Genomic DNA, 26,858 nt, shown 5'->3' with positions numbered 1-26,858 from the left:
AAACTGCCGGTTTAACTTAGTTGCTCATTGGCATTGTGTTAATGACAAAAGCACAGAGAACATTACTAGTCTGAAACTTTTCAGCATCAAGTCTTCTCTTTTTAGGTAAAGGACTTGTATCTACACACTGAGATGTTCACTGTTGAAAATGGACTCCTGACCCCAACACTGAAGGCCAAACGAACAGAACTTGCCAAGCACTTCAAAAGTCAGATTGACTGTCTCTATGGAAACACACAAGCATAGGTTTCCCTACTGTAAATTGACAACTATGGATTGGTATCCTGGCTATGCTGTAATATGGAGTGAAAGATTCAGATTCTAATTGTACTATCCCAACTCAGCATATTTGCAAAAAATCAAACTTGTAACTTGTGGGTTTTCAGAATTGGACAAGTTTATGCATGCAATGTTTCAAAATGTTGACTTCAGTTTAAAACTTCAATTTTAAATTAACTGCCCATGGTGGTGGTGGGGGGGGAGAAGGGGAGAAGAAGAGAAGATTGTGCTAATCAGGAACACAGCTTACTATGGGAACAATTCATGCAATATATAATGATGCAAAGTTTAAACCTTTCATTGACTTTAGTTTAAAAAAAAAATTCTACGCTAGAGATTTAAAGTGCAGATCTCAATTTCTAAAAGGCTTAATACAAATTGCAGATCAAGACTTTCTACACAATGTAGCTTATTTTCACTTAAATCAGTTTGTATGTCACACTGCAACAACTAAGTAAAAGTGAACTGAAGCATAGAACAACTTCATGTGGAATGATTTTAAAATTTTCCCTATCCCACATGGAAGTACAATCACTAACTGCTTGTCCAAACCTTCCAAAAGTCTGTTTGCATGTTGCATGACATGGCTTGCTCTGGCAGCCAAAGGGGCCAAGTGTGTTTGTGTTTGGGACACAAGTCTAAGCAACAGCCATATCTAATATTTCTAGTCTCCTAACACTATCATCTGTCTCTCCACCACCCCCCCCCCCCTTTCTGTATGAAGTTTTATTAGCAAGTCCTTGTATTCTGGAAGTTGACTAGTTTCAATGTAAATATGCCCCAAATGTGACTTGAACCTCCAGGCTCAATTTCTTTGCTTTCTCCCAATACTACTTTGCAAGTGTAGTTATGCTATAAGAACATCTGGTCTAAATTTATCCCTAGCCTTTTGTGGTCTGTATTGAAGTGTACATGGTCTAACTTCAGGATCTCAACCATTTTTCTCACAAAGGATTTGGAAAGTTACTTTGTGATTTTAAAGCAATGTATATTGCAAGTTTTTTTTAAAAGAAAAGGTCTTAACTTGCTTAAATACCTCACACCCATTGGGTTGGGATTCACCTGTCCTGGGCACAAGTTTTGGTGGGCCTTCAGTGAACAGAGATATAACTGTTTACAACAACGTGAGTTGGCAGTCAAGCTGCAAGAAAGTTGGAGTAAGAAATTATCTTGTTTTTAAGTCAAGATGACCACTGACTGAATTAGGGTGGGGGAAGGAGGAAGTGTGGTATTTTGTATTGTGCAAAGTTAAATTGTACTGTTTGAATTAAGTAAGTCTGATCATAACTGTGTTTACTTGATGAAATAAAGCAGCTGAACAATTCATAAAGGCTTGTCAAATGTTTTCTCTGGCTTTTGAGATTGAAGAACTACATATGCAAAAGGCATTTCAGATTGAGGTGATAACTGATATCTAATATCCTTCCTTGAAAGACTTACTTAGGTACCACCTTGGTGACCCAAAGCACTTTACACTTAAAGTACAGGCTGTAATCAATGTTATAATGTAGGAAATGCAGCAGACAATTTGCACACAGCAAGGTCCCACAAACAAGGTGATAACAATCAGATTTTTTTTTAGTGATGTTGGCCAGGATACCCAGAAGAACTCCCCTGCTCTTCAAAATTGTGCCATGAGATTTTTACATCCAACTAGGGCAGATGGGGCCTTTGTTTAATGTCTCATCTGAAAGACAGCACATCTGACAAATCCAGTCAAATGTCAGACTAGATTTTGTACTCAAGTATCTGGAGTAGGACTTGAACCCACAACCTTCTGATTTAGAGACAAGAATGCTACCACTGAGCCACAACTAACACCTCTGCTGTGAATTCTTGGATTTGAATCCAACCTGCCAAATCTCCAGATTAAAGCTTAGATCAATAACTGCTAACATCTGTCAACAAGGTCTATAACTTCAGTACTGAATGCAAGTCTGGGGGGCATGAATCATTTAAATTTAGTACAAAGTAGCTGTCTGGATTGGATCAACATGGTGTTATTCCAGGATGCAGAGGGGCAAGATTAACTTTCAGAAGGCAAGGGGACCCATATCCCCTGCTGCATATACTAATCTCCTTTGCTTATAAAAAAAATGCAATCCTTTAACCAACAAAAATAATTCCTAATATAAATTAAACAAGAACTTAAGTAACTTTACCTTTTAATATGAACTGCAATTTCACTAACTTGAATTCCTTCACCTCAGTTTGCACTGCAGCAAAGCCTATCACATTAAAACAGCGAAACTTATCCTGAACTCTGAAGAACTTGCCCTCTTCCCACCCTGCAGCAAAATAAAATTAAGACAATAAATTCAGCTCCATTTTAATCAGTGGAATCTTCTTTACATTTGTTGGCATAGCCTCTTATACATAAGTGGCCCTCAACATTTGATTGAGAATTAGGCCGTTGTAGATGTTATACATTTGTACTGTGATGCATTCACTGACTCCAATGTAGATTAACAATTTAGTGCCTTATTCCAAACCCATCCCAAAAGGTAAAAAGTGAATACTGCAGAAGGTGCATATTTTTGGGTATACTTCCAACTGTGCACATTCATACAATTTAAATAATTCCATTTTAGTATCCCAAATTACTTAGCTACTTAAGATCAACAAACCAGAGAAAAAACTGATTGTCTTCATACCTGGAATGTATCGAATTTCTGGTACTAAATCAATAAAGCCCTTGCTCATCATGCAGGCTTAATTTCTCATGCAATATCTGTGATACTACACTAAATGTTGCCATATAACTTGTATTAAATCAATGCATTACAGCCCTAGTTTGGGCCAGGAAATCACTTCTAGTTCCACAGTAAAGATGGACCACCACAAACCCATATGAAACAGGAAGACAATTTATTATGAAAATCTAGATTGCCATAATTAGGTTGTTTCACAAACATTGAGAATCTGAAGGAATCTTAGATTATAAAAGAAATGCTTGTGAAAATTGTTGCTTTATCAAAGCAGGTCAAGTAGAAATTAAATGTGAAAAAAGGCTAAAACTTCCAAGCTAAGGAAAATAGATCCTGTAGAAGACCAACTCTGCTGTCAAATGCTCTGGTGATGAGAACTGCTACAAATTCTTTTTCTCCTCTTCTGGTTTATCTGTGGCAGTGTCATACAAGCATTTCTCCACACATTTTCTCGGGAACCAGCCTCGTTCACGCTCTCCAACTTTTAAAAAATAAATGAAAAGGTCAGAGGTTATTGCTAAATTTTGATATTGCTATTAAAAGTCAAGTGCTCAAATAGAAAATGGTACATGGCAGTGATCCCACAATCATTTATGTTCACTTTTGGTTATTCCCTCCATCTCCAAGATATTTAAAGCTGCCTTTCCCCCAGTACTCAATTATGGAAGCCTGAAAATATAGGTCCTGAGATTCTACAGGGGTTTGCCTGTTTGCACTATTTCCTTGGGTTGGGGGGGGAGGGGGGGTGGTGCACATGTTTCCCCACTGGGCTTCTGCCAAAGTTATGTTGGGAGGCCACAAGAACCCTGTGAAATTTCACGATCGTAAAGACTAAAAGGCTACCTCTGCTAATGAACAGAACCTTATTCCAAAACCTATCTGCACTGTTTCCCCCCCCTCCTACTACCAATATAGCAATAGTTATACCTCTGTGGTAAGTGGCTCAATGTCTAATCTGAAAGGCAGCACCCTCTCAGTGCTGAACTGAAGAGTGAGATTAGATTATGTGGTTAAATTCTGGTTTGCACGAGACTGCTACTACTGAACAAAGAGGGCATTGGAAATTAGAAGACCAATTATGGTCCTTATAGTTTTTCAAACCATAATGGCCGAGCAAGGGTGTTTAACCAGAACTAGAATGTGTAGGAGCGTCCTCCAGTCGTCTGGCATGGAGGGGAGAATTTTGTGGAGCTTGTAGGAGGTACGGTATAAAACTTGAGTTGATCCTCATGTATTTTGCTGCAGGTGGTGTGAAAGATGTGGTACTGGTCAAGCTGGGTGAGATGATTTTTTTTTTAGTGAGATGATGCAAGACTTAAGAGCCTGGTGATCCCTTTCTCACACCAAGCTGTGAATCAACGTGAATCCACTACTCAGTCTCCTGTGCACCAGCTCAGGGAGATGTCTGATTGACCCAAAAGGGTCTTCAAGAAGAAACAGATTTCTCTCCAGTTTGAGAGGGTCAAAGTAACAATTGGACCAATCCATTAGATCTGATATATCCATTAGTAGCACCGTACATTTGGGAAGTTAAGTCGCCATTTTATGGTTAGGAGCTGAAAGGCCCCTGAAGCTTATTCATAATCTCTGGTTTGCCCATAGGAACTTAAGATGCCAGTGTCCAGATCTTGGAATTGTTAGACTGACATCTCAACACTTCAAATTTGCAATGGGTAGAGGAGGGTGGGAAGGATGTTCATCTTTCTAAACAAGGAGAGCAGATTGTCCCATCTAATTAGATTGGTGTATATACTTATTAGGAGGCAAGAAAAGGTTTTGCACAAAAAACAAAAATCATTTTAGTTGGCCAGGTCAGTTACCATTAGTCACCTAATCAGGAAGTTTACAGAAGGTCTTGCACAACATCAGCAATACTGTATTAAAAAGCTTTCCAGTTAATGTAGGTGCAGTCATGCAAAACATATTTAGTTTCAGATATGATTTTAGCATTTTGTTTTAACACTGTTTGCAACCAATTCAGATGTATTGTACAACTTTAGACTTGGACTTTATTGGATAATACTCAATCCTTTCAAAGAAAAAAATCTTAATAATGTTGAAAATGACTAACATTTACAAGTATAACAGAAATTCAGACAGAGGGTTACCTTTTTAAAAAAAATAATGTAGTCCGCATATTTCTGTTGGGAAAGAAAAGTGACTATGATTTCATTGGAGGAAAGTCAGCTCTGAGGATTAAATGAGCTAAGGGAGTAAAGTTGATAAACAGCTTAAATTCCCTGGGTTAATGAGCTTCTCTACTGGTAATTCAGCTCCCACACACTCTGACTTTAGTAACTCTTTCCAGCTAGTATTTCAATGTCATTATTCACTGTTTAAATGTTTCAAAAGAAGTGGAAAAAATATAATTTATTTATTAAATAAAAAAGCATGTGAGATTCCCTTAGGTAATCTGTCTAAATGCACAAAAAAACTATTGAAAAAGTTCCCCTTAAATGGCAGTCAGGTAAAATATTCTTCATTTACAGCTTTTTAAAATTCTGACTGAAAAATGCAATGACATTGTCGATTCAAATAAACAGACAAAGAAACTCTATTTAATCAGATACTTCATAAGAGATATTAATGCAGGGTTTGTTTTTTTACCGTGGGCATTTTTTTTCTTCAAATTCTTGTCACCATACATCCAATGCCTGAAGGGAAATATTAAAAAGATTTTCTGTTGCATATATATAAAAATTCTGTAAGATATACATGTAAAAATGTGGTTAATATCCTAATTTTAGCAACTTAATACCTACTACCTCATATACATTGTTTTAGCTACTGCATTTTTTGACCATTTATTTTAAATATACTGTAACTACTAACCCACTTCATGCATTGTGTAAATTACTTCAGTCTCACATTTATAAAAAGTGTTCCCATATCTAGCTCAAAGTCTAGTTTTGCATAAGCATTTCATTTCACCATCCTGTATTAATTACAAATGGCAGCATTAGTAAAGGATTTTATCACAGCACTAGAATGTATGGATGCCTGGGGGCTGTCTCAAGGCAGAATCCATATGGTTTGAGTGTTAAGAAATAGTACGGGAAATGGTCTGTGCATTATAGGCCTCCAGCAGTGGAGATGAGAAAGATGCAGAGATCTGTAGACACTTCACTTCCCAAAGTTAACTTAGTAGGATTTCCCTGGAGTCATACACTGCTTCCATCAGATGTTTCAGGACATCAGAAGATTTTGCAGTCTAAATTTATTATTTCTAGGTGGGGAATAAAGTGCTTTAATTACAAACCACTTGCTATTTTCTGAATGAGAACGATAAATTTTCGCTCAACTTACCGCACACCCCTTGTAGCTGAAATTAATTCCCCTTTTCTCAGTTGAATTCTGGGTTCTTCAGTATAAGGAGTGCTAAAAAATGTTTTGACACCTTTTGTTATAGGACAGCAAGCTCCATTGTAGTCTTCAATCACTCTATACTGGACCTGAGAGTAATAAGATACATATTAAATCACAAAATACTTAAGCACTACAGTTTCATTGTGAACAGATAAATGGATTTAAGACAGTCTTTCAATACGAGACACATTCATCAAGTTAAAAATGATGATTCTTTTGAAACACATTTTGTTCATCTGGAGATTTAGCTTGAATAAATAAAGTAAGTTAAGACTATTGTAAATACTTTTTCAGGTTCAGTAGAGTCAGTCATTCCCATAAAAGGACCCCACACCCCTTGCCTGTCGGTGTAGACTCATGCTGCTCAATATCTACTTATATGATCGAGTAACCCAGGGGTGCAATAGAAGTACCCGCTTGTGATCTAAACCAGATATATGTCTTTTGCACACACCTCTTCAAATTTTTGACAGTGAACCAAGAACACACATGGTAACACAAGACCAGATACTAATCATTAATCTGCTTTATTTCATAGGAAGCGAAAATAGAGCAGTTATGACCAGACTCACTTAATTCAATCAGTATTTGTCTTCACATAACAATACAAAATAATGAACACGTATTGCTTCCCCACATCAGTGGGTTATCTTGCTTGACTTAAAATAATTTCTAACTACTATCCTACATTTTCCTTTCGAGCCTGGTGAAAACTTGCCATCACAGCTTCCTGTTTAAAGACTTGACTGAATATGTGTTTCTTTTTTATCTCCCAATATTGTCAATCCAAGAGATGGAGAGGGTCTATATCAAACAACCCCTGCCGAGTGCTCAGGACCAAGAACCTCCCATCACTACAGGTGCAAGGTGTTTACCAATTACCAAGGCAAGCTAACAAATTGCCCATTATCTAGTCTATGGGGAAATCAACTTTGAAGCATTGTAATGTTTCGTCTCAGTGCCCTTTTTAAAATTTGCTCCCCCCCAAAATCCTCTCTGGAAAGATAGTCAAAAATATCCCAATATGTGATAGGCTCCTAACTGCACCTAATTCACTTCAGCATTCAAGATAAAACAAGTTTGGTACAGTTCTCTCTTTAGTGTTCAGACTGGGCCTGGTTCTTGGACATATGTCACTCTTTGCTCACAGTAAGCACATTTGTTCCAGGACGAACTTGCATAAAACAAATTACGTTTTCCCTTTATCAAGGGCATATGCTCAGTTAATGTGAGACATCACATTGAATCTCTGCTGGTTGATTTGATCACCTGGCAGCACTGGTACTATAGAAAGCTAGACAGAACTATTACACATTACAACTTTTTTTATGATTTTAAATAAGGGAACAGCATGTACTTCATAACTTCCCAATTGCTGCAGTGAAATAGCAATAGTTTTTAATAAAGACAAAGTTTAAAGGCAACCATGGAGAAGTACATATTACTTAAGATACAACCCAAATCAGGGAATTCAATAAACCTTTGCTGTCACTAAATGGGTGCTTTTAAGTTTATGCATTGGACAAGTAGTAGCAGTACTTATGCATCACAATTATTTTTTTGAAAAATAATTGAATTGGCAACTATTTTATTAAAAAATGGCACTTGTCCAAAGGCTGATTTTGAATGTACAGCATCCCCCTACTTTCATCCTCTCTCAATATACAGGTCTTCTATTGCAGCTGAGAGCAGTTAACCTGCTCCTGTGCCGCCACCAGTCTAAACTGGCCAGAAGGATGTATTTTTTAAAAATTATTCGTTCATGGGATGTGGGCATCGCTGGCAAGGCCAGCATTTATTGCCCATCCCTAATTGCCCTCGAGAAGGTGGTGGTGGTGAGCCGCCTTCTTGAACCGCTGCAGTCCGTGTGGTGAAGGTTCTCCCACTGTGCTGTTAGGAAGGGAGTTCCAGGATTTTGACCCAGTGACTATGAAGGAACGGCGATATGTTCCCAAGTTGGGATGGTGTGTGACTTGGAGGGGAACGTGCAGGTGGTGTTGTTGTTCCCATGTACCTGCTGCCCTTGTCCTTCTGGGTGGTAGAGGTCATGAGTTTGGGAGCCTTGGCGAGTGGCTACAGTGCATCCTGTGGATGGTACACACTGCAGCCACAGTGCGCCGGTGGTGAAGGGAGTGAATGTTTAGGGTGGTGGATGGGGTGCCAATTAAACAGGCTGCTTTGTCCTGGATGGTGTCGAGCTTCTTGAGCGTTGTTGGAGCTGCACTCATCCAGGCGAGTGGAGAGTATTCCATCACATTCCTAACCTGTGCCTTGTAGATGGTGGAAAGGCTTTGGGGAGTTATAGGGTGAGTCACTCGCTGCAGAATACCCAGCCTCTGACCCGCTCTTGTAGCCACAGTATTTATGTGGCTGGTCCAGTTAGGTTTCTGGTCAATGGTGACCCCCAGGATGTTGATGGTGGGGAATTCGGCGATGGTAATGCCGTTGAATGTCAAGGGGAGGTGGTTAGACTCTCTCTTGTTGGAGATGGTCATTGCCTGGCACTTGTGTGGCGCGAATGTTACTTGCCACTTGTCAGCCCAAGCCTGGATGTTGTCCAGGTCTTGCTGCATGCGGGCACGCACTGCTTCATTATCTGACTGGTTGCGAATGGAACTGAACACTGCAATCATCAGCGAACATCCCCATTTTTGACCTTATGATGGAGGGAAGGTCATTGATGAAGCAGCTGAAGATGGTTGAGCCTGGGACACTGCCCTGAGGAACTCCTGCAGCAATGTCCTGGGGCTGAGATGATTGGCCTCCAACAACCACTACCATCTTCCTTTGTGCTAGGTATGACTCCAGCCACTGGAGAATTTGCCCCCTGGTCTCAATGACTTCAATTTTACTAGGGCTCCTTGGTGCCACACTCGGTCAAATGCTGCCTTGATGTCAAGAGCAGTCACTCTCACCTCACCTCTGGAATTCAGCTCTTTTGTCCATGTTTGGACCAAGGCTGTAATGAGGTCTGGAGCAGAGTGGTCTTGGCGGAACCCAAACTGAGCATCGGTGAGCAGGTTATTGGTGAGTAAATGCCGCTTGATAGCACTGTCAACGACACCTTCCATCACTTTGCTGATGATTGAGAGTAGACTGATGGGGCGGTAATTGGCCGGATTGGATTTGTCCTGCTTTTTGTGGACAGGACATACCTGGGCAATTTTCCACATCGTCTGGTAGATGCCAGTGTTGTAGCTGTACTGGAACAGTTTGGCTGGAGGCGCAGCTAGTTCTGGAGCACAAGGCTTCAGCACTACAGCCAGGATGTTGTCGGGGCCCATAGCCTTTGCTGTATCTAGTGCATTCAGCCATTTCTTGATATCACGTGGAGTGAATCTAATTGGCTGAAGACTGGCTTCTGTGATGGTGGGGATATCGGGAAGAGGCCAAGATGGATCATTCATTCGGCACTTCTGGCTGAACATCCAATCTGAACAGTGGCCTTTACTTGGTACCTTTCCACAGCAGCCACCGATTAGGTGACTCACCATAGTTGGGGGAAGAGGGTAACTTATATCTCCCCTTTCATGATGCCAATTATTGGTGCTCTGACACACACTTCCAAAGATGGTTTTATCATCAGTGGCACCTGGCTACTTGTAACTGGAGTTACATAGGCAGTGATTGAAGAGGTACTGTTAACTTGTTGATTTAAGGTCGTAACCATAAACCTGTTGTTGTTTCAATAGTCCTCCATTTGCCTTTATTTAACAGCTAACCCCAGTAGTTGGTTACTTCTGAAGGTGTCATCTGCAAGAAGCAGTGAAACATTGAGTTTTAATTTTTCTTTTTATCCCTTTTAGAATTCCATCACTGGCAGCTAAGAACCTGCTTCAATGTTTCTTTTTTAACAATAATCTTCACAGAAACCCATAAGAATGAGTCTCTTAAAAGTGTGTTGTTAAAATAAATGTTTCAAGCAATATGTACCTGCCATCAAAAAAGATACTTGTTGTAAACCCTCTGTAGCATGTTAAACATTATGTAAACCTGCAAAATGACTAAAAGGAGTTCCTGTTACTGAATCTTTGATTTGAATAACTACAAACACAATTGATTTCAAAATTCAATTTTTCATATCAAAAGAATATTGTACACAAGCTACAAAGAGGTCTCTGACATCTATATGAAATGCTGCCATCTGGTGCAGAACCGCAGGCACTACAATACTTACACTTCTCACTCTTTTATCAGCCTTCTGTTTCAGCTGCTCGATCTGTAAATAGATAAAAGTATTTAACATACATAGTCAGTCAGATATCACAATAAATTAGAGCAATTTCAGACAATAGTAAATAAAGGCATGATAAATTACAAGAAAATAATCTGATTGGGGGTTCAGATGATAAGTGAGAGCAAAGCTCAAACATTTCTCATCATTCAAATCTCAAGAAACAATTGTCTTCATTATCGAACCGTCCCACTTTTCATTTAAACAAACTGAATAATTTCATTCGTGATTTCAATGTGAGATCACAGGAACTGAATCTGCAGATGATTACTGGGAAAAGAATAGAATTTAATGCATTACATCACCAATGCTTTTAGTCTGCAATTTGATACAGAGGAGGCAGGTTTTCAGCTGTTAACTCATGTGCTGTGTTCTTCTCATGGTCAGCTGTCAAATGGAGCTTAAGTGGTCCCCGAGAGGGCAGGGAAGAAATAAATATCGAAAAGTGAGTTTACTCTGGCTCACTTTCCTGTATTTCCCAGTAGCTAGTTTAAGAGTAGCATGACCGGAGGCTTGAAAGCAGGTCACCCCAGTGACCTATTTTGGATTTGGGAATAGCATGATTAAAGAAAAAATGCAAACTAAATATTAAAGTCAAACACCGTAATCTGGATTCTTTTGATTTTACTATAAAGAAACTTGCATTTATATAGTGCCTTTCATGTCCTCATCCTAAAGTACTTCACACCCAAGATTTACTTAGGCAAGTAGTCAAAAATGTTTTATACATAGACATAGGAGCCAATCTGCAGACAGCAAGGTCCCACAAATAGAAGACATGAATGAGCAGTTAATCTGTTTTGATTGAGACACAAACATTGGGCAGGACACTGGGAGAACACTTGCTTCTTCTTCGAAAAAGTGCCTTGGAATCTTTTACATCCAACTCAACAGGAAGACGGTCCTGTTTTAATGTCTCACGTGAAAGGCGACACTTCTGATAATGCAGCACTTCCTCAGTACTAGATTATGCGCTCAAGTCCTGGAGTGCGGCTTGGGCCCACAACCTTCTAACAGAGGCAAGAGCACTACCAATTGAGCCAAGCAGATCAATGATCTTTTAATATCAAACAGAATTAAAACGGAATAATGGCAGTGAAATGTGGCCTTATAAGCTAAAGGAAAAATATTTTTAGAAGGAAACAGTCTACTGAAATTCTAAATTAAAAACTATAACAAAATAATTTTTGGAAAAGCACACAGCAGCTCTTATTTGCTGAATATTTCATGTGATTTATGCGAACTTCCATTCGCAACCGTGGCGTCCTATTTGATCCCGAGATGAGCTTCTGACCTCATGTCTGCTCCATCACCATGACCGCCTGTTTCCACCTCCGTAACATTGCCCTCCTCCGCCTCCTCAGCTCACCTGCTGCTGAAACCCTCATCCATGCCTTTGTTGCCTCTAGACTTGACTATTCCAATACTCTCCTGGCCGGTCTTCCATCTTCCACCCTCCATAAAATCAAGCTCAGCCAAAACTTTGCTGCCCGTATCCTAACTCACACCAAGTCCCGTTCACCCATGACCCATGCTCGATGACCTACATTGGCTCCTGGTCCAGGAATGCCTTGATGTTAAAATTCTCATCCTTGTTTTCAAATCCCTCCATGGCCTTCCCCCTCCCTAACTCTGTAACCTCCTCCAGCCCAAAACCGTCCGAGATCTCTGCGTTCCTCCAATTTTTATCTCTTGCACATCCCCAATTTTAAATCGCTCCACCACTGACGCCCATGCCTAGGCACTAAGCTCTGGAATTCCCTCCCTAAACCTCTCCTCCTTTAAGACCCTCCTTAAAACCTACCTCTTTAACCAAGCTTTGGGTCACCAGTCCTAATATCTCCTTGTGGCTCAGTGTCAAATTTTGTTTGATAATGCTCGTGAAGTGCCTTGGGACGTTTTGCTACGTTAAAGGCTCTATATAAATGCAAGTTGTTGTTATCTCAATAAACTACATAGAACATTAAAAGATAATTAAATAGAAACAAATTAACCGTTAGCGTGTACTGATGGCAACCTTTACGAACAGGCCAGACAATTCCATCTGATTCGGGAACACCAGACCACGTAAACACCTGCCTGAAGTTCTTCCACCTGCTTCCAAGGTCGTATGGAAAGATGAATTGCTCACCCGTTTGGTAATACTGGATTCTGTCTTTGGCCTATGAAAAAGGAGAAAGGTGGCATCAGTACATTTTGGAAAGTATATTATTTTGTATTGAAGGGACATGGTTATCTTGGATCTTGGTTATCTTTGCAGATTAGCAAAAAAGGTCAAGAAAAGGCACTGTATCATTGACCGCTTCTGCAATTAAAAAGAAAAATTTACAATTGTGATAAACACTTAGCAAAACTTTGCACTGTGCAACCTTCCCCAGCAGCGTATATGGCGGTATCAGTGTTGTATTTTCTGAGGAGGCTGCTCCTGATTGAAATAAATTGAACTCACCAAAAATTCCCCAATGCTCCTCAATAGACCATCTTATATTCATTTTTCCCCACTTACAAGCTGTATGACATTCTCACAAAGTACAACAATGTGAACACATTAAATTTTGTGTTCTACTTCAGAGTTCAGGTACCTGTTCTGTAAGTTAAACAAGCAAACAATATATTTGCCAAATAACTCTTAAGATGCCTATATACAATAAAAGGTTGACTGTAGGGTTAGAGTTTTAAAGTGTGTGCCTGCTAATACAGGAGTCACTATTATTGTGATTTACTCATTTTAAGCTACAAATGTATGTGCTGATGCAGGTTCCTAAATAAGGCTTCTTATTGACATTATCCTCACTGAAGTAATAGGCTTCTCTCCTCCCTCCAGATGAATGCTATATAAATGTTTGGAACAAAACGAAAGAATATATTGCTGTAAAAAGTCATGATTCAAATACAATATTCAAATTTTTTCTTCAGTGAGCATTTACTTTTAAAACTTATTTTGAAACCCAGATTTACCATGTATTAGGCTTGCAGTAATCTACAAATCAGGAATGACAATTATTGCCATTTATTTACTTTAGACTAAAATGGTCAGTTAACTGTGATATTTGAGATAACTGATTTAATTGATTGCATTTTCAATATACACACAGCTCATTTCCCAGCAATAGTGTAACTGACAACAGAACCTCCTCTTCTGTTGCATGATTCTATTATCAAGAGTACTTTTGTCACAATGCTGTTAAGATGCCCCTCGTCAGAGACCATTTAAACAACTGTAATGTGCTTAGGTGTGCATCATCTTTAGCATCATGTGAAGTGGTTCCTGCTTTGCAGTGACACTCAAGATAGATAGTGTATAAACAAGGTTGATGGCAAATCAATGCGATCTCCAGATCTGACCATCTAACCCCAGCACTTGGTGGCTTCAGAAATGCAGACTAGTGTAAAGGCAGTCTTCAGGAGCCTGATCCCAAAGGGCAAAGTTCAACACCACTAACCATGTTTTTTTTTAAATGTAGAAAATCATTCCACAATTAGTTGGCCCTCCTGGGCGTTGGAATTGGTACATGAAATATGGCTAAGTTAGGATAACATGACAAGAGCAGAAAGCTTTGAGGATGGTTAAGCTTACTATGGGACGTCTTAGCTTGAAATACAACCATGAGTTCCATGAGATCCATGAGAAAACAAGGCTGGACACCTTGAGATACTAACAACCTGAAACAAATAACATCAGAACAAGCAGCAAAGACAGCAACTGAGGAGATAGAATCAGGAGAAAATGTGACTGTCTGTGGTTAATCTCAATGTATGCCTAAATCAAGAAGGAATAATAGGACAGATCAGATTATAACGGTGACTTTAACATTATAAGAACTAACATAATTAACAGAAGGAAAGTTAGGTATTGATAAATAGAGGTGTAACTGAAACTTTGATGGTGAAAGGATTGAAGTCAGGCGATTGAAGTGCTGTCCTAGAAAGACAGGCTCCAGCTGTGGCCTAATAGAAAGTACTGAACAGTACCTTCAAGATAAGAGACAAAGCTGTACTGCAAAATTGGTTTTAGGCATTTAGTGATTAGTTGCGCAGGATTATTAAAAAGGTAGAGCGTGAATGAGAATTTTGGGGCGGGGGGAAAAAAAAAGTAGGTATTAGAAAAAAAATATTGAAAGAGGGCCATGTGATTGGTCGATATAAGATTTATTTGAATCAACCTCTCAATATTGGGACCTGGCTACATAGGGGAATTTTTTTTTAATATAAAGCGAACAATTCTAAAAATAATTCAAAAAACAAAGCTGACAGAGAGAAAATTAAAGAATTAATTGAAATCATATCCAGGAGTAATTTAGTTCAAACCCATATGTAGCAAAGTTTAGATAATAATGACTAACTCAAGCACATATCTGGCCAAAGGCAGATGGTTTTCAAAAGGAGAGTCATTACAGACCCGGGACATCATTGAAGGAGTTCCTCAGAGAAGTGTCCTCAGACCAATCATCTTCAGTTGTTTTATCAATGTCTTTCCCTCAGTCATAAGGTTTGCCAACACATCCACTGTGTTCAGCTCCATTCACAATTCTTTCAAAAATGAAGTAGCTTATGCCAGTCTACAACAAAACCTGAATATCATCGAAGCTTGGGCTGACGAATGGCAAGTAATGACCATCTTAAACAAAAGAAAACCCAGCCACCTACCCTTGACCTTCAATGGCATCACCATTGCCAAGACCCCACCTGGGGGTCACCAATGACTAGGAGCTAAACTGGACCAACTATATTAACATTGTGACTACAAGAATATGACAGAAGCCGAGTACTCTGCAACTCCTAAAATCCTCTCCACCATGTACAAGGCTCAAGTCAGGAGTTCGATGGAATACGCACCACTTGCCAAGGTGGCTGTAGCCGCAACAACACTCATTAAGCTCGATACCATCCAGGACAGAGTAGTTTGCTTGATTGATGCTCCTGGACTCAATATCCACCACTGGCACACTGTGGTGGCTGTATGTACGATCTACAGGATGCACTGCAGCAACTCACCAAGGTTACTTCGATAGCACCTCCCTCCCCTGCGATCTCTATCACCAAGAAGAACAAGAGCAGAAATGTTGCAGGACCACCATCGCCTTCAAGTCACAGACCACCCTGACAGACATATATCACTATTCATTCATTGTTGCTGGCTTAGAATCCTGGAATTCCCTACCCAACATCATTGTGGGAGCACGACCAACACAAGGACTGCAGCGATTCAAGGAGAAGGCCCACCACTACCACTTTCGCAGGGCAACTAGGGACAGGCAGTAAATGCAACCTTGTCTGTGTTGCCTGCATCCCAAGATCAAATTTTTTTTAAAATAAAAGCTTCAACTTTATTCATTAGGAACACAAACAAAATGAAAAAATTGTGATTCTAAACTGAGAATTTACAGGCAAGTATTGTGGATATAAACCTACCTTTTCTTCTATCCACATTTCAATGGAGGTTTTATTCCTAAGGATCACTTTCATCTACAAAAAAAGGATCAGAGCAAACAATGAATCCTATTACCCATGCAAAAATGAACAAATTCAAAAGTTTAGTAGAGGGTTTACTGGAATACAGCAATCTCAGTGTCTGTCTAATAAGCACCAACTCCTGGTAGAGTTTAGAGTTCTGCATTCGTAAAATCTTTGCAATAGTAATTAATTGATACGCTGTAGGAAACAACAGTACTTCTAACATAACTAGGCTCCAACATTGAGTATATTCTAAAGCAATGATCAATGAACAAGCAGGTTTTTCACTCCTCTCCTGCAGTATACGGACTATATTTTAGACTCTCTAGTCTTAATGTTCCTTGTGAAAATAAGCACCCACAAGAGTTTTGCTAATGTATGAAACTAATAGGGACTGGTACTACTAAAATAAAAGTAATCTTTAAAATAGTAGGATTTAATTATGTTCATTATCCTTGTACAAAACTTTGGTCAGGCCTCAGTTGGAATACTGTGTCCAGTTTTGGTCTCCTCACATGGCAGATGATATTGAGGCTTTGGAAATAGTGCAGAGGAGGGCCACTAGACTAATTCCCAGTTTAAAGCATCTTAGTTACCAAGATAGGCTAAAAGAGCTGGGCCTCTACACTTTAGAGAAGCCTAGACTTAGGGGTGATCTGATCGAGGTTTATAAGATGATGAAGGGAATAGACTGTGTTCTAGTTGACAGTTTGATCCAATTAAATAGGTTAGGGGGGAACCAGGGGTCACAAATTTAAGTTGTATGAGGCCAGATATAGGTTAGATGTCAGGAGGTGGTTCTTTTCCCAGAGAATAGTGGACCTCTGGAACAGGTTGCTGGCTTGTGAGGTGGACGCGATTTGTTGAATTCCTTCAAGTGAGGGCTGGACCTGTTTCTGGCTGAGGCGGAGATCATCTCTTACAAAAGGTAGGTAATGCAAAGAATTCAGGGCCAGAGTGATCTCCTGGTCTAGTTTCAATCGCCAACAGGGTTAGAGAGGAATTTCCAAGATTTTTTTCCCCCCAAATTGGCCTGGGCTTTTTAAATCTGTTTTTCACCTCTCCCAGGAGATCACATGTTTTTGGGTGGGGTGTGGAGTGTACATATTGTGATAGGTATACAAGGTATCACAATTGTGTGGGACAGGTTAGATGAACCAGAGGGTCTTTTCCTGTCTGTCATTGTATGTTCATAATGTAACTGACAGGATGGAAAAAAATCCAACTATTTGATACTTCAAAACATTCCATTTCAAATGTACCTGAATAAAAAACAACATGCCAACAGCTATTGTTGTGCCAATTGCTAATCCCAAAGCAAACAGGGAGGCAGCAAATCCGTAAATTCCAAAAGGAGCGATGAATTGTGGATTCCTTTGAGGCAGACTCATGTCAATCTTTACAGAACTCCAACCAAATGATATCTGAAACAAAAGCATACAAAGCAAGTCTTTAAAATGGCTTGTTTTGAGATATATCCAAATAAGTTGATCTCAAATGTACAAACAACTTCAATAAGAATTTTCTTGAGATCAAATGGTACATTATCTGCAAAACTGGTTACCATATTTGAGATTACTTCCATAGGAGTCAAAAGCTGCACAATTCTTAGTGTGATACCTTCCTGAAATCTACTTGGAATAATGTCATGAATTACTTACCCGGTTATAAAGCTGTGTGTACATGGTCATGATTAAAATCACAGAAGCATGAATACAACCCAGTGGTGCTAACATCAGGAATGAGATAAAGTAACCATGGTTCAAATTACCACAACAATTATTGATCCATGGACAATGATGATCCATCTTCATCACACACCTGGAAGCAGAGGGAGAAATATTAGGACAACACAAATACAATTCTGCCAAACTAAGATACTTGCATGAAGAGGAAGGGAACTTTTTGCTGTAATTTAGCAGTCTACTATAACATTTACAATAAGTTCATGGATTTAAATCTTATATACAACTAAATTCACTTAGATTTCTTTGTTATTTTATATGTGTTTTAATCAAAGGGATAAATATGTTTGACCAATATATATTTTATATATAGAACAATTATGGACAAATTAGATATTCACAAGGTGCATAAAAAGCACAAACCAAAAGCAATGAAGAATCCTGTATTTGTTTGTAATAATCCTTACTATATATAAAAAAGTTATATCTAAAAATATACACATAAAACAAACACAAGGTATTGATCTTCATCATGATTATTTAGGAATAATAGCTGACAGTGTCGAGTGAAGAGGCCATTGGCGTTGAATAAGCATGTGACATGCCAGTTGGTTTGAATTGCACAGCACATCTGACCAATAGTGCAGTTTTACATTTATTGTACACTCAATGCACTTAAAGTCACATTCACACAGAATCAGGTCAGTTTCCATAGTATGAGACACATGTTACCCCTTCTATAACAGTGCTTAAACAACAATTTGCATTTAAATAACTTGTTCAACATAGATGAATGGTGCAAGGAAAATATGGATACTGATTCAAAGGAGACATTAGGAGGAGTTATCAAAAGCTAGGCAGAGGAGAGTTTTAAGGAAGGTCTGAAAGGAGGGTGGCGAGGCAAAGGGGTTAAGGGAGGAAATTCCAGAGACTGGGACTTGGATAACCGAAGGCATGGCTGCCAAAGGCCAGGGGAGGGGAGAGAATGAACAAAAGGCCAGAGTCAGAGGAACAGAGATTTAACTGGGGCGCGGAGAAGAGGGTTTATAGTGCTGGAGGAGGATACAGATATGTCTGTCCACTACCGTACAGTACATCTTCACAGCAAGGACCTGCTTCTGGAGTCGTGGCAGGCTCCAGCAGCTTGCTTCTGTTGTTGAAGAGGCCCAATTTTAGATAAGCCTTAGGTTCAGGCTTCTGGCGTGTGCTTGTATTTCCACCCCACTATTTCTGCAGGTTTTAGCATGCAATTCTTCAAAAGTTCATTCCTCAAAGTGGTTTTGATGACATAGCTATTTTATAGGCAATCACATAGCTTGCCTCAACAGCAGCATCACTTACAGTGCGAGCATTAGAAAACATTGATTGCTGCTTTTTAAATGATGGTGCTAATTCAGAAAATTTATCTTTACGTAACTTTCCTGTGTACTTATATTTCTCACCATGGTTTGTTTCGGTGCTTTCGAATGTTGCATTCTTTCACCAGCTAACTATTGCTTACAAATCAAGTACGTGGGCTTTCCATTCATGTCCACAAAGAAATACAAGATTCATTTCATAATTCATGTGAACGTTCTGATAGTTTACCCAATTGGTGCTGCACATGTTCAGTTACAAACTGCACAATGTTGGGGGGGGGGGGGGGGGGGGGAAAGAGTGCAAACGTGACAGTGAAGGCTACTGATACAATTAAAAAACAATTATTTTTTGCTTTTGAAAAAGCTAGATTGTCTTTTGTAACAAAGGCACTGAAGCTGGTAGTAATCGTTATTTCTCAAGTGAATCGTTTGCATGGGTTTGGCTGAGGCAAAATAACTACTTAATTTTTAAATTAAATAATTGAAGTGTAATTTATTAGCACCATCAGTAAAGTAAATGGTGGACATAAAAACACATCAATGAATTTAGGCATAAACACATCTAGTACCTAGCAGCACTGTGGGAAAACCTCCATCCCTACCTGACAGCACTATGGGAGCATCTTCACCGCACGAACTGCAATGGTTTAAGGCGGCGGCTCACCACCACCTACTCTAGGGCAACTAGGGATGGGCAATAAATGCTGGCTTTGCTAGCGACGTCCATATCCCAAGAATGAATTTTTTTTAAATCTACCTCTCCAAGATTTATGGATTGGTATCATTACAATTCCAGCCACCAGGGCAGTCTCTCCTCGCCAATCTTATCTTTCAGCTGTTCCCCTTTTGTCAGACCCTACACTAGTCATGAAGTCATAATAATTGTGTAGTTGTAACAAAATCACTGATAAATCAGCATTATTTTTTTCAAACTACAGTGCAACTCCAGCATTCTGTATATTAATTATTTGTTGAGATTTCTGCTTCTATTTTTGTCTGTCGCTCTCTGGATGCTGTTTCAAAGGATGGACTTATTGGGCTACGAGGTCCAAGTTATTTCAGCTCAGCCTGTGGTAGAAACTCACCGTTTCCTTTTCTTACTTCTCCAAATCAAAAAAAGGGAAGTGCCTGGGAGTGCAGTGTGCCTGCTACTCCGATATACTGCACAATACAATACTGGAGGATCCAGATTTTTACCACTACAAAAATAATTTACACCGGGACCTAACAGGCAACAACCCAGAACCAAGGCTATTTTGACTTTCTAAGCAGACTATGCAGGATTGACGTACACAAGATAAAAAAAAACAAATCTATTCACCCCATTACATTTTTGGAAGAGATATTCAATCCATCTCGCTATCAGTTAAAAACAAAATACACGGAGGAGTGAGATTCTCTTCAAAAAATGTTACTCAAAAATAATTTAGAAAATGAATCCCCGCCAACTGAATCTGTCTCCCCCTCAAATCCCAGCTTTCAGCTGTACCGAGTACTGGTGATTAAAGATCGTGCTCAGGCTGCAAACTCTGCGAGATCCCAAGCAAGGACTCGACAGTTGAAACGTCAGGCCCAGCGCTACTTGTGCGGTTCGTTGTCCAGAGAGAAGAGTCATTGGAATGGGGCTGTGGCTGAGCTGCTCCGCTCCTTTCCCAGCCTGGTGTGAGCAGCGGTGGTTGGAGATGGCGACGTAAAATCTGGGCATGCAGCTCCCCATTCACAGTTACTAATAACCAACGCTAAAAGGCTCGCCCAACAGACAGGACTCGACCTGGCAGTACCTGCCCGGCTAACCGCCGACCCCAGCCCTCTCGCCCACAGCTTGAATCACTGGGAGCCGCCCAGCTCCACAGTCACTGTGTTTCTACTGAGCTGCCATGTTCCAGCGTGTAACCACAATGTCAGGACAATCACGTGGACGCATAACTCACGCACCAGGGCGGCTTGCAGAGGATTCCCACGTTACAAACATGCACCGTGGGCAGGATAAAACTGTTCTGGATCCGGACTGTACATTTGACATTTCTGATCTAGAGGATGCATTACAGCAACTCACCAATCTCACTTCAACACCATTTCCCAGCTCCTGTAACCTCTATCACCAAGGAAAGCAGTAAGATCACGGAAACACCATGACCAACAAAGTCCTTTTCAACTCACAAGCCACCCTGGACATCCACCACTGTTCCTTCATTGTCACCGAGTAAAAATCCTGCAATTCCCTACTTAACACCGTTGTGGGAATACCATCACAAGAACTGTAGCAGTTCAAGGAGAAGGCCCACCACATCTCTCAGGGCAACTAGAGATGGGCAACACAGCCTTGCCTGCATCACCCTCCTCCAGAAAACAAGTATTAAAAAATGTTTAAACAAGTGAAACATTCCAAGGCACTATACCTAGGGTGGGAGGGAACAGACACTAAATAAAGGTTAGGAAAGTTAAGAGAGGTGACCGAAGGCATAATCAAAATATTTTTGAGGCAGCTTTTTAAAGCGGGGAGATGAGTAATGTAGAGGAGTTTCAGATGAGAATTCCCAAGTGCAAGGATGAGATAGCTGAAGACTGTCATTGGCCAAAGAGCAGGAAGTGGGGAAAATTTACAGCAGGTCTGAATTGGAAGAGCACAGTTTGCAAGGTGCTGGAATTTGTACACGAGGGCAAGGATTTCAAAATGCATTGCGGTACAGGGCTTCCGTGGAGTTTGGTGAGGATAATGGTGATAGGCGAGGATAGAACCTGGGGACAAGCTGGAGCTGACCGTGCAAGGAAGGTAGGAGAAACCATTGCAGGAGATGTGCTGGTTACATTGGAAAAAGTACAAATAGAACATGAAAGGGCAATACAACAGAGGTGGGCCATGGAGAAATGTTTGAAGAGGATGGAGTGCCCAGCAATACTGAAGGTCACCAAAAAAATCAAGGAGAGTGGTAAACCAGTCAGAGGTCAAGGAAGACAAAGAGGAATTCACCAATACATTCTCAAACATATAAAGCTAGCGTTCCTCACAAGCTGCTTTTAGTATGATACAATGTCACAAATAAATTGCAAACAGAATTTCATATTGATTAGCATATCGGTACCAAAAGTAGCAAGTACAAAATTACTACAAGCTTGGGCCAAATTTGGTATAATGAATAACTTCATGGTTACAATTGTAAACAATTTTACAACACCAAGTTATAGTCCAGCAATTTTATTTTAAATTCACAAGCTTTCGGAGGCTTCCTCCTTCGTCAGGTCGTTCACCTGACGAAGGAGGAAGCCTCCGAAAGCTTGTGAATTTAAAATAAAATTGCTGGACTATAACTTGGTGTTGTAAAATTGTTTACAATTGTCAACCCCAGTCCATCACCGGCATCTCCACATCATTCATGGTTACAGTTGGTGGGGCAGAAATTCATTTTGGATGGTAGCTTCAAATGTGTGGTATTGGATCGGCCCTCCCGTAATACATCCCGCCAGATATTCGGTTCCATTGAACGTATCGGGTGGTGCATGAAACGGGAGGCCGATGAGATCCCGCACGTTTTGCATTACCACCGAAGACGGAGTTCTACCCCCGACTTTAAATTGTTTGATTTATGGAATAAAGGGCAGTGAATATTGACTCAACTGGATTAATTACTGATTCAAAACAGGACAACAGCTGGCAAGCGGAATGCTGTTTTTGTTTCTATACACTGTTATACTCAATACTAAGTTACCATTATTACACTGCCAAAAACTACTGCAAAACGATTCTTTAATTTTCAACTGGTCAGATATACCTCAGGAAGAACTAGCTTGTTATTAAATCAATTGTGGTTATTAAAAAATAAGATTAGCACTGTAGGAAGTTTCCCCTTTACAGTAGGAAGTGCAGTTAGGCAATTCACACCTATGCCTTTCCTGGACATCTCCCCACTTGTTCTGCAAAAGCTCTCCAGAACAGAAATCATCATGAATTACAAAATTGGGATGGATGTGAGAGGAAAGGAGGAGAAAAAGACCAAATTATGCAAAAGAAAAAGGAAAGTTTTAAGAGAATGCCTTGAAGTTTTTTAATGGGGCTATATTGTTTAAAAAGATTCTACATGGATGAACTGCAATATGACTAAGTATTCAATGTATCAACAGTCTTGGAATCTACTGTAATTTTCATATTATTAAAAGCCATTTAAAAGATTTCATCTAGATTAAATTGTTGAAACCGTTCTAAGAATTCATGAAAATTATAGTGGGTTTAACAATTGTTACCACAATTCTGTTCTGCGGATTTTTCATCTTGCAATATACAGTATAATCTGATTCAATTAAATTGGGGAAGGGGCAACACTCACAAAACTGCATCAGTCTGAACAAAATAAAAAACTGCAAATACACAGTAGGTAGGTCAGTATCTAAAGAGGCAAGCTAATGTATTCCGACAAAAAGTCTACACTTAAAACATTAACCCGTGCTTTCTCTTTTCAGATGCTGATGATCTGTTCTGTACTTTTCTGTCTTCATTTCTGATTGACAATATTTGCATTTTTTTTTACACTTGTATCAGTTTGAATGCATTACACCGTATTACTTTGAAGTGACAACATGGGAGTTATGAAGCATTATCTGTTTTGTGGCATAATTTCATGTTTATCAAATGCATAAACAAATCTTGCATCACATGATTAGCTTAATTTTCAACCTCTTCATGCCTAGGCAACTTTTTCTAAAAACACAAAAATATGTTATAGAAACTGAATCAGCAGCAGAAATGGAATCAGAAGGATCCCACTGGAGGATGCTCTTTATTTTTGAAATACCACATTTTTGTACAAAAAATATACAGCTGTGCTTTCCTACGTAAAATTGTCCAGCCATACCTGTTACATTTACGACAATGGTGGGCGCGGGGTGCCTTATAACCGTGACAGATTCTGCAGTCCTGCAGATACAATGTATCTTGAGGGTTTTCCTTGAACAAAACAAGTTAATAATTATAATAATAATCCTTGCATTTTAGTTGATTGCATAGGAAAAAAACTTGAATTGATAACAAAGGAAAACAATTAATCAGGTATATTAACCGTGTGCGCACCAGTTTCCTGGGATATTAATTGCCTGCATCACCAGAAATGTTATTTTTAGGTGATAAAGATATGGCTTCAAAGTAGGGCATGGAAATGTACAGCATACTCAGCAGTTGTTAACAGCCACTACTAGTTTCTGGTTACTGCAACTGAGAATATGAAATGCATCATGACAAGTGAAGTGCAGCAATATTAATCCTAAAATTCCCAGAGCTAGGAAGACAGATGTGCTGCACTGAATATTATTTTCCACTCAGTCGTTATTCATAGGAATTATTTCTAAATAAGTCAATCTACAGCCCCTTTCCAGTTGGGTTTTTGTAGGGTGGTGGTGCAGAAAAAAAAATCATGTTTTTAAATTTATTTTTATTTTGAAAACCTCAGTGTATAATTCTATGAACTGGTGCTACATTAATCTCTATTTTTAAGGGTGAAATTTTTCCTTGTGGTATTTTCTATCTTTTCTTTGGTGGCTCCGCCTGTAGGCATCTGCCAAGTGCAACTGTGATTCGCTAGATAACATTCTCTCATTTTGGGGAACCTCTAGTTCAATGTCTCAGGCGTTGAACGAGCACAAGGGAGATTGAGCTGCACAGCACATACACGTGCCAACATGCTGGTCTCAGCAGGGACACAACACCTTAATTGGGAGGCTATGTCACAAATCTTTGATAGGGCAGTCACTCTTCAGCTCCAGAAGTCCAGCCTTTTCAACAGTATCACAAACTGCTGCTTGCTACATAAGCTATTTCCTGTGGTTTGTGAGCAGTTGGCCTTCAAAGTGCGGGGGGGGGGGGGGGGGGGGGAAATAAAGGATTAAAAGGAGCTCACTAATCCTTCACACAGACATTTGAGACTAGATGTGTCAGTAATAGCAATATTCAGCAGATACGCCATTACCAAGATAGCCACCATTGTATCAGGCAAGTATGTTGTAAAGTATACTGGGAGCACAAAAAGACACAGAGAAATTGTAATTGTGTACCAACAGGCATACCACTGATTTCATAATCTAAATGCATACTTAAAGAACACTAGCCTCTACTCTCATTTATACTACCTACAGATACATACAAACCCACACACATACACACACCCAGAGAGCTAGTTACTTTTGATATATAAATGTTTGAACTAGTTATTCATTTATGATCCATTACCATAAGATCTAAATAGCCGTGGTAAATTAAACCAATCTTAATTTTTTTTAAAATAAGAGCAGTTTCATTCTTCTTACCGGCTTCCATCCAATCGGGACATAGCCAGGGCCAACAAACATTGCATTAAAGTAGTTGTAAAGTATAAGAACTGTCCAGTTTATCAACATAATGAAATTTATGCTTCCACTTGCAGTATCCAGAGGCCAATACCAAAGTACTGAGTCTATTATAGCCATAGTAGAACACACTGTAATCACAGATAGGGCTATAATTGGTCCCCAGTGACAAATTCTTTTCAGTTCATGAAGATTTTCGAATCTGATAAATGAACACATTGCGTTTGATTGAAGACTGTAGTACTCTTCAGTTAACCTGCAGCAAATAACATAACGCAGGTGACACGTTTAACTGAGTTGGGAGGCAGGCAATGAGTAATTCTTGCGTTCAGCAAAAATCGTACTAATATTGATTGGCAAACAAACAGATTTTCGAACAAATTCCGTCAGCTACAATTTTCACCTCCAGCAAACTCATTATGGTCTTATTTTAGGTGCAGTGCTTCTGCATCTGAGTTTATAGCTTCTCATGCGGTGTCCCCCAATTGGATTGACAAAAACCATCCTGGAGGAATAAAAAAGTGAATTAAAATACTTATGTTTAGAGTTTGCATATGAAAAAAAACAATTACCGATTTTTAAAAAAAATTGGACTTACTCAAATAATCATGCTCTTGATACTGTAAATGAATTCCAAACTTACGCACGTATATGTGGGAGGGGAAAATACAATTGCGAGAAGAACTCCAGGATTTCGCCGGTCTCATCTGAAACTGGCGCCGAGGAGGGCGCGGGAAGGAATAATCTCGTATTCCCGTGCGAGGGGGAATGGAAAACACCCGCTGCTGTACATTAGGTCGGCTGCCATCAACATCCAGACGCTGCAACTCAACTTCCTTCTTCCGTCTCGCTAGATTCATGCCCCGGAACTATATGGTCTTTTAAAACATACACTTGGGAAAAGGACGAGAGCGCTCGGAGATTAAGGAAAAAAACTCCCAACATCTGACGGACGGTAGATCGTCGGCTGTTGGGCGCAAGCCGCAGCGAAACACATCACACCGCATGTGCTTGACAGTGGAAGAGACGCGCCGATGGAAGGCAAGGAGCAGCCTTCACCGAGCGAGTTAATTCCAGTCCTGGCCCCCTTCCCTCTCCTCCACACTCGGACGCAGAGGAGGGGGAAAAGTTTTAAAGTGTATTTGCCAGAGGTTTTTGTTTTTTACGCGAACATAAACTCGAAGCCACCAACCGTCGCTCTGACTCTCGCGCCACCGCTGTCCCTTCAAACCCACCAACGGCTGCCACCCCCACCTGCACGCGTCACTTCCGCTTGTGCCACCCACAGCTCCAGCCGCTGGAGGTTTTTTTTTATTAATAATGCAAACTGACTGATACGTTTTCTTCTTTTTAAAAAGCAAAACCGCCTCAAACAACCATTGTCATCGAAATATTTCTGCGTCTTTCGGTTCAGAAGTTTTTACAATTAATATCAAAAGCTCCT

At 39.8% G+C, this 26,858-nt stretch overlaps 3 protein-coding genes across 17 annotated transcripts in view; 2 read left to right on the top strand and 1 right to left on the bottom strand.

Moving 5' to 3' along the window:
* Nucleotides 1–1,609, top strand: part of acsl5 (acyl-CoA synthetase long chain family member 5) — a 49,841-nt gene extending 48,232 nt beyond the window's left edge. For all 3 annotated transcript variants that reach the window (XM_068002231.1, XM_068002232.1, XM_068002233.1), the window contains exon 21: nucleotides 106–1,609. In XM_068002231.1, coding sequence (XP_067858332.1) covers nucleotides 106–246 — 141 coding nt within the window. In that variant the 3' untranslated portion in view covers nucleotides 247–1,609. The remainder of the gene's footprint in view (nucleotides 1–105) is intronic.
* Nucleotides 1,610–2,596: 987 nt separating this feature from the next.
* Nucleotides 2,597–26,685, bottom strand: zdhhc6 (zinc finger DHHC-type palmitoyltransferase 6). 7 transcript variants are annotated; one of them, XM_068002218.1, is made up of 12 exons: nucleotides 26,013–26,683; nucleotides 25,818–25,919; nucleotides 25,376–25,670; nucleotides 23,932–24,023; nucleotides 17,703–17,862; nucleotides 17,304–17,465; nucleotides 16,000–16,053; nucleotides 12,582–12,749; nucleotides 10,531–10,572; nucleotides 6,294–6,439; nucleotides 5,595–5,689; nucleotides 2,597–3,468 (listed from the first exon to the last, which is right to left on the bottom strand). In XM_068002218.1, exons 3-12 carry the CDS (start codon nucleotides 25,631–25,633, stop codon nucleotides 3,368–3,370), a joined length of 1,278 nt encoding a protein of 425 aa, XP_067858319.1. In that variant the 5' UTR covers nucleotides 25,634–25,670; nucleotides 25,818–25,919; nucleotides 26,013–26,683; the 3' UTR covers nucleotides 2,597–3,367. The 7 variants fall into 7 exon arrangements, with proteins under 7 accessions (XP_067858319.1, XP_067858317.1, XP_067858318.1 ...); XM_068002220.1 differs by adding an exon at nucleotides 5,096–5,128 and having other exon boundaries at nucleotides 3,386–3,468; nucleotides 25,376–25,919; nucleotides 26,013–26,685; XM_068002221.1 differs by adding an exon at nucleotides 5,096–5,128 and having other exon boundaries at nucleotides 3,386–3,468; nucleotides 5,595–5,641; nucleotides 25,376–25,919.
* Nucleotides 26,289–26,858, top strand: part of vti1a (vesicle transport through interaction with t-SNAREs 1A) — a 269,368-nt gene continuing 268,798 nt past the window's right edge. For 3 of the 7 annotated variants that reach the window (XM_068002227.1, XM_068002224.1, XM_068002228.1), the window contains exon 1: nucleotides 26,291–26,455. In XM_068002227.1, the coding sequence (XP_067858328.1) occupies nucleotides 26,449–26,455 (7 nt within the window). In that variant the 5' untranslated portion in view covers nucleotides 26,291–26,448. Of the gene's footprint in view, nucleotides 26,456–26,858 lie in introns of all 7 variants that reach the window. The other 4 variants (XM_068002223.1, XM_068002225.1, XM_068002230.1 and 1 more) reach the window with 4 other exon arrangements.

Source organism: Heptranchias perlo, chromosome 21 (assembly GCF_035084215.1).
Source record: "Heptranchias perlo isolate sHepPer1 chromosome 21, sHepPer1.hap1, whole genome shotgun sequence".
NCBI classification, from domain to species: domain Eukaryota; kingdom Metazoa; phylum Chordata; class Chondrichthyes; order Hexanchiformes; family Hexanchidae; genus Heptranchias; species Heptranchias perlo.
Note: the sequence above shows the minus strand (reverse complement) of the source record. Positions and strands in the feature narration are given on the sequence as shown.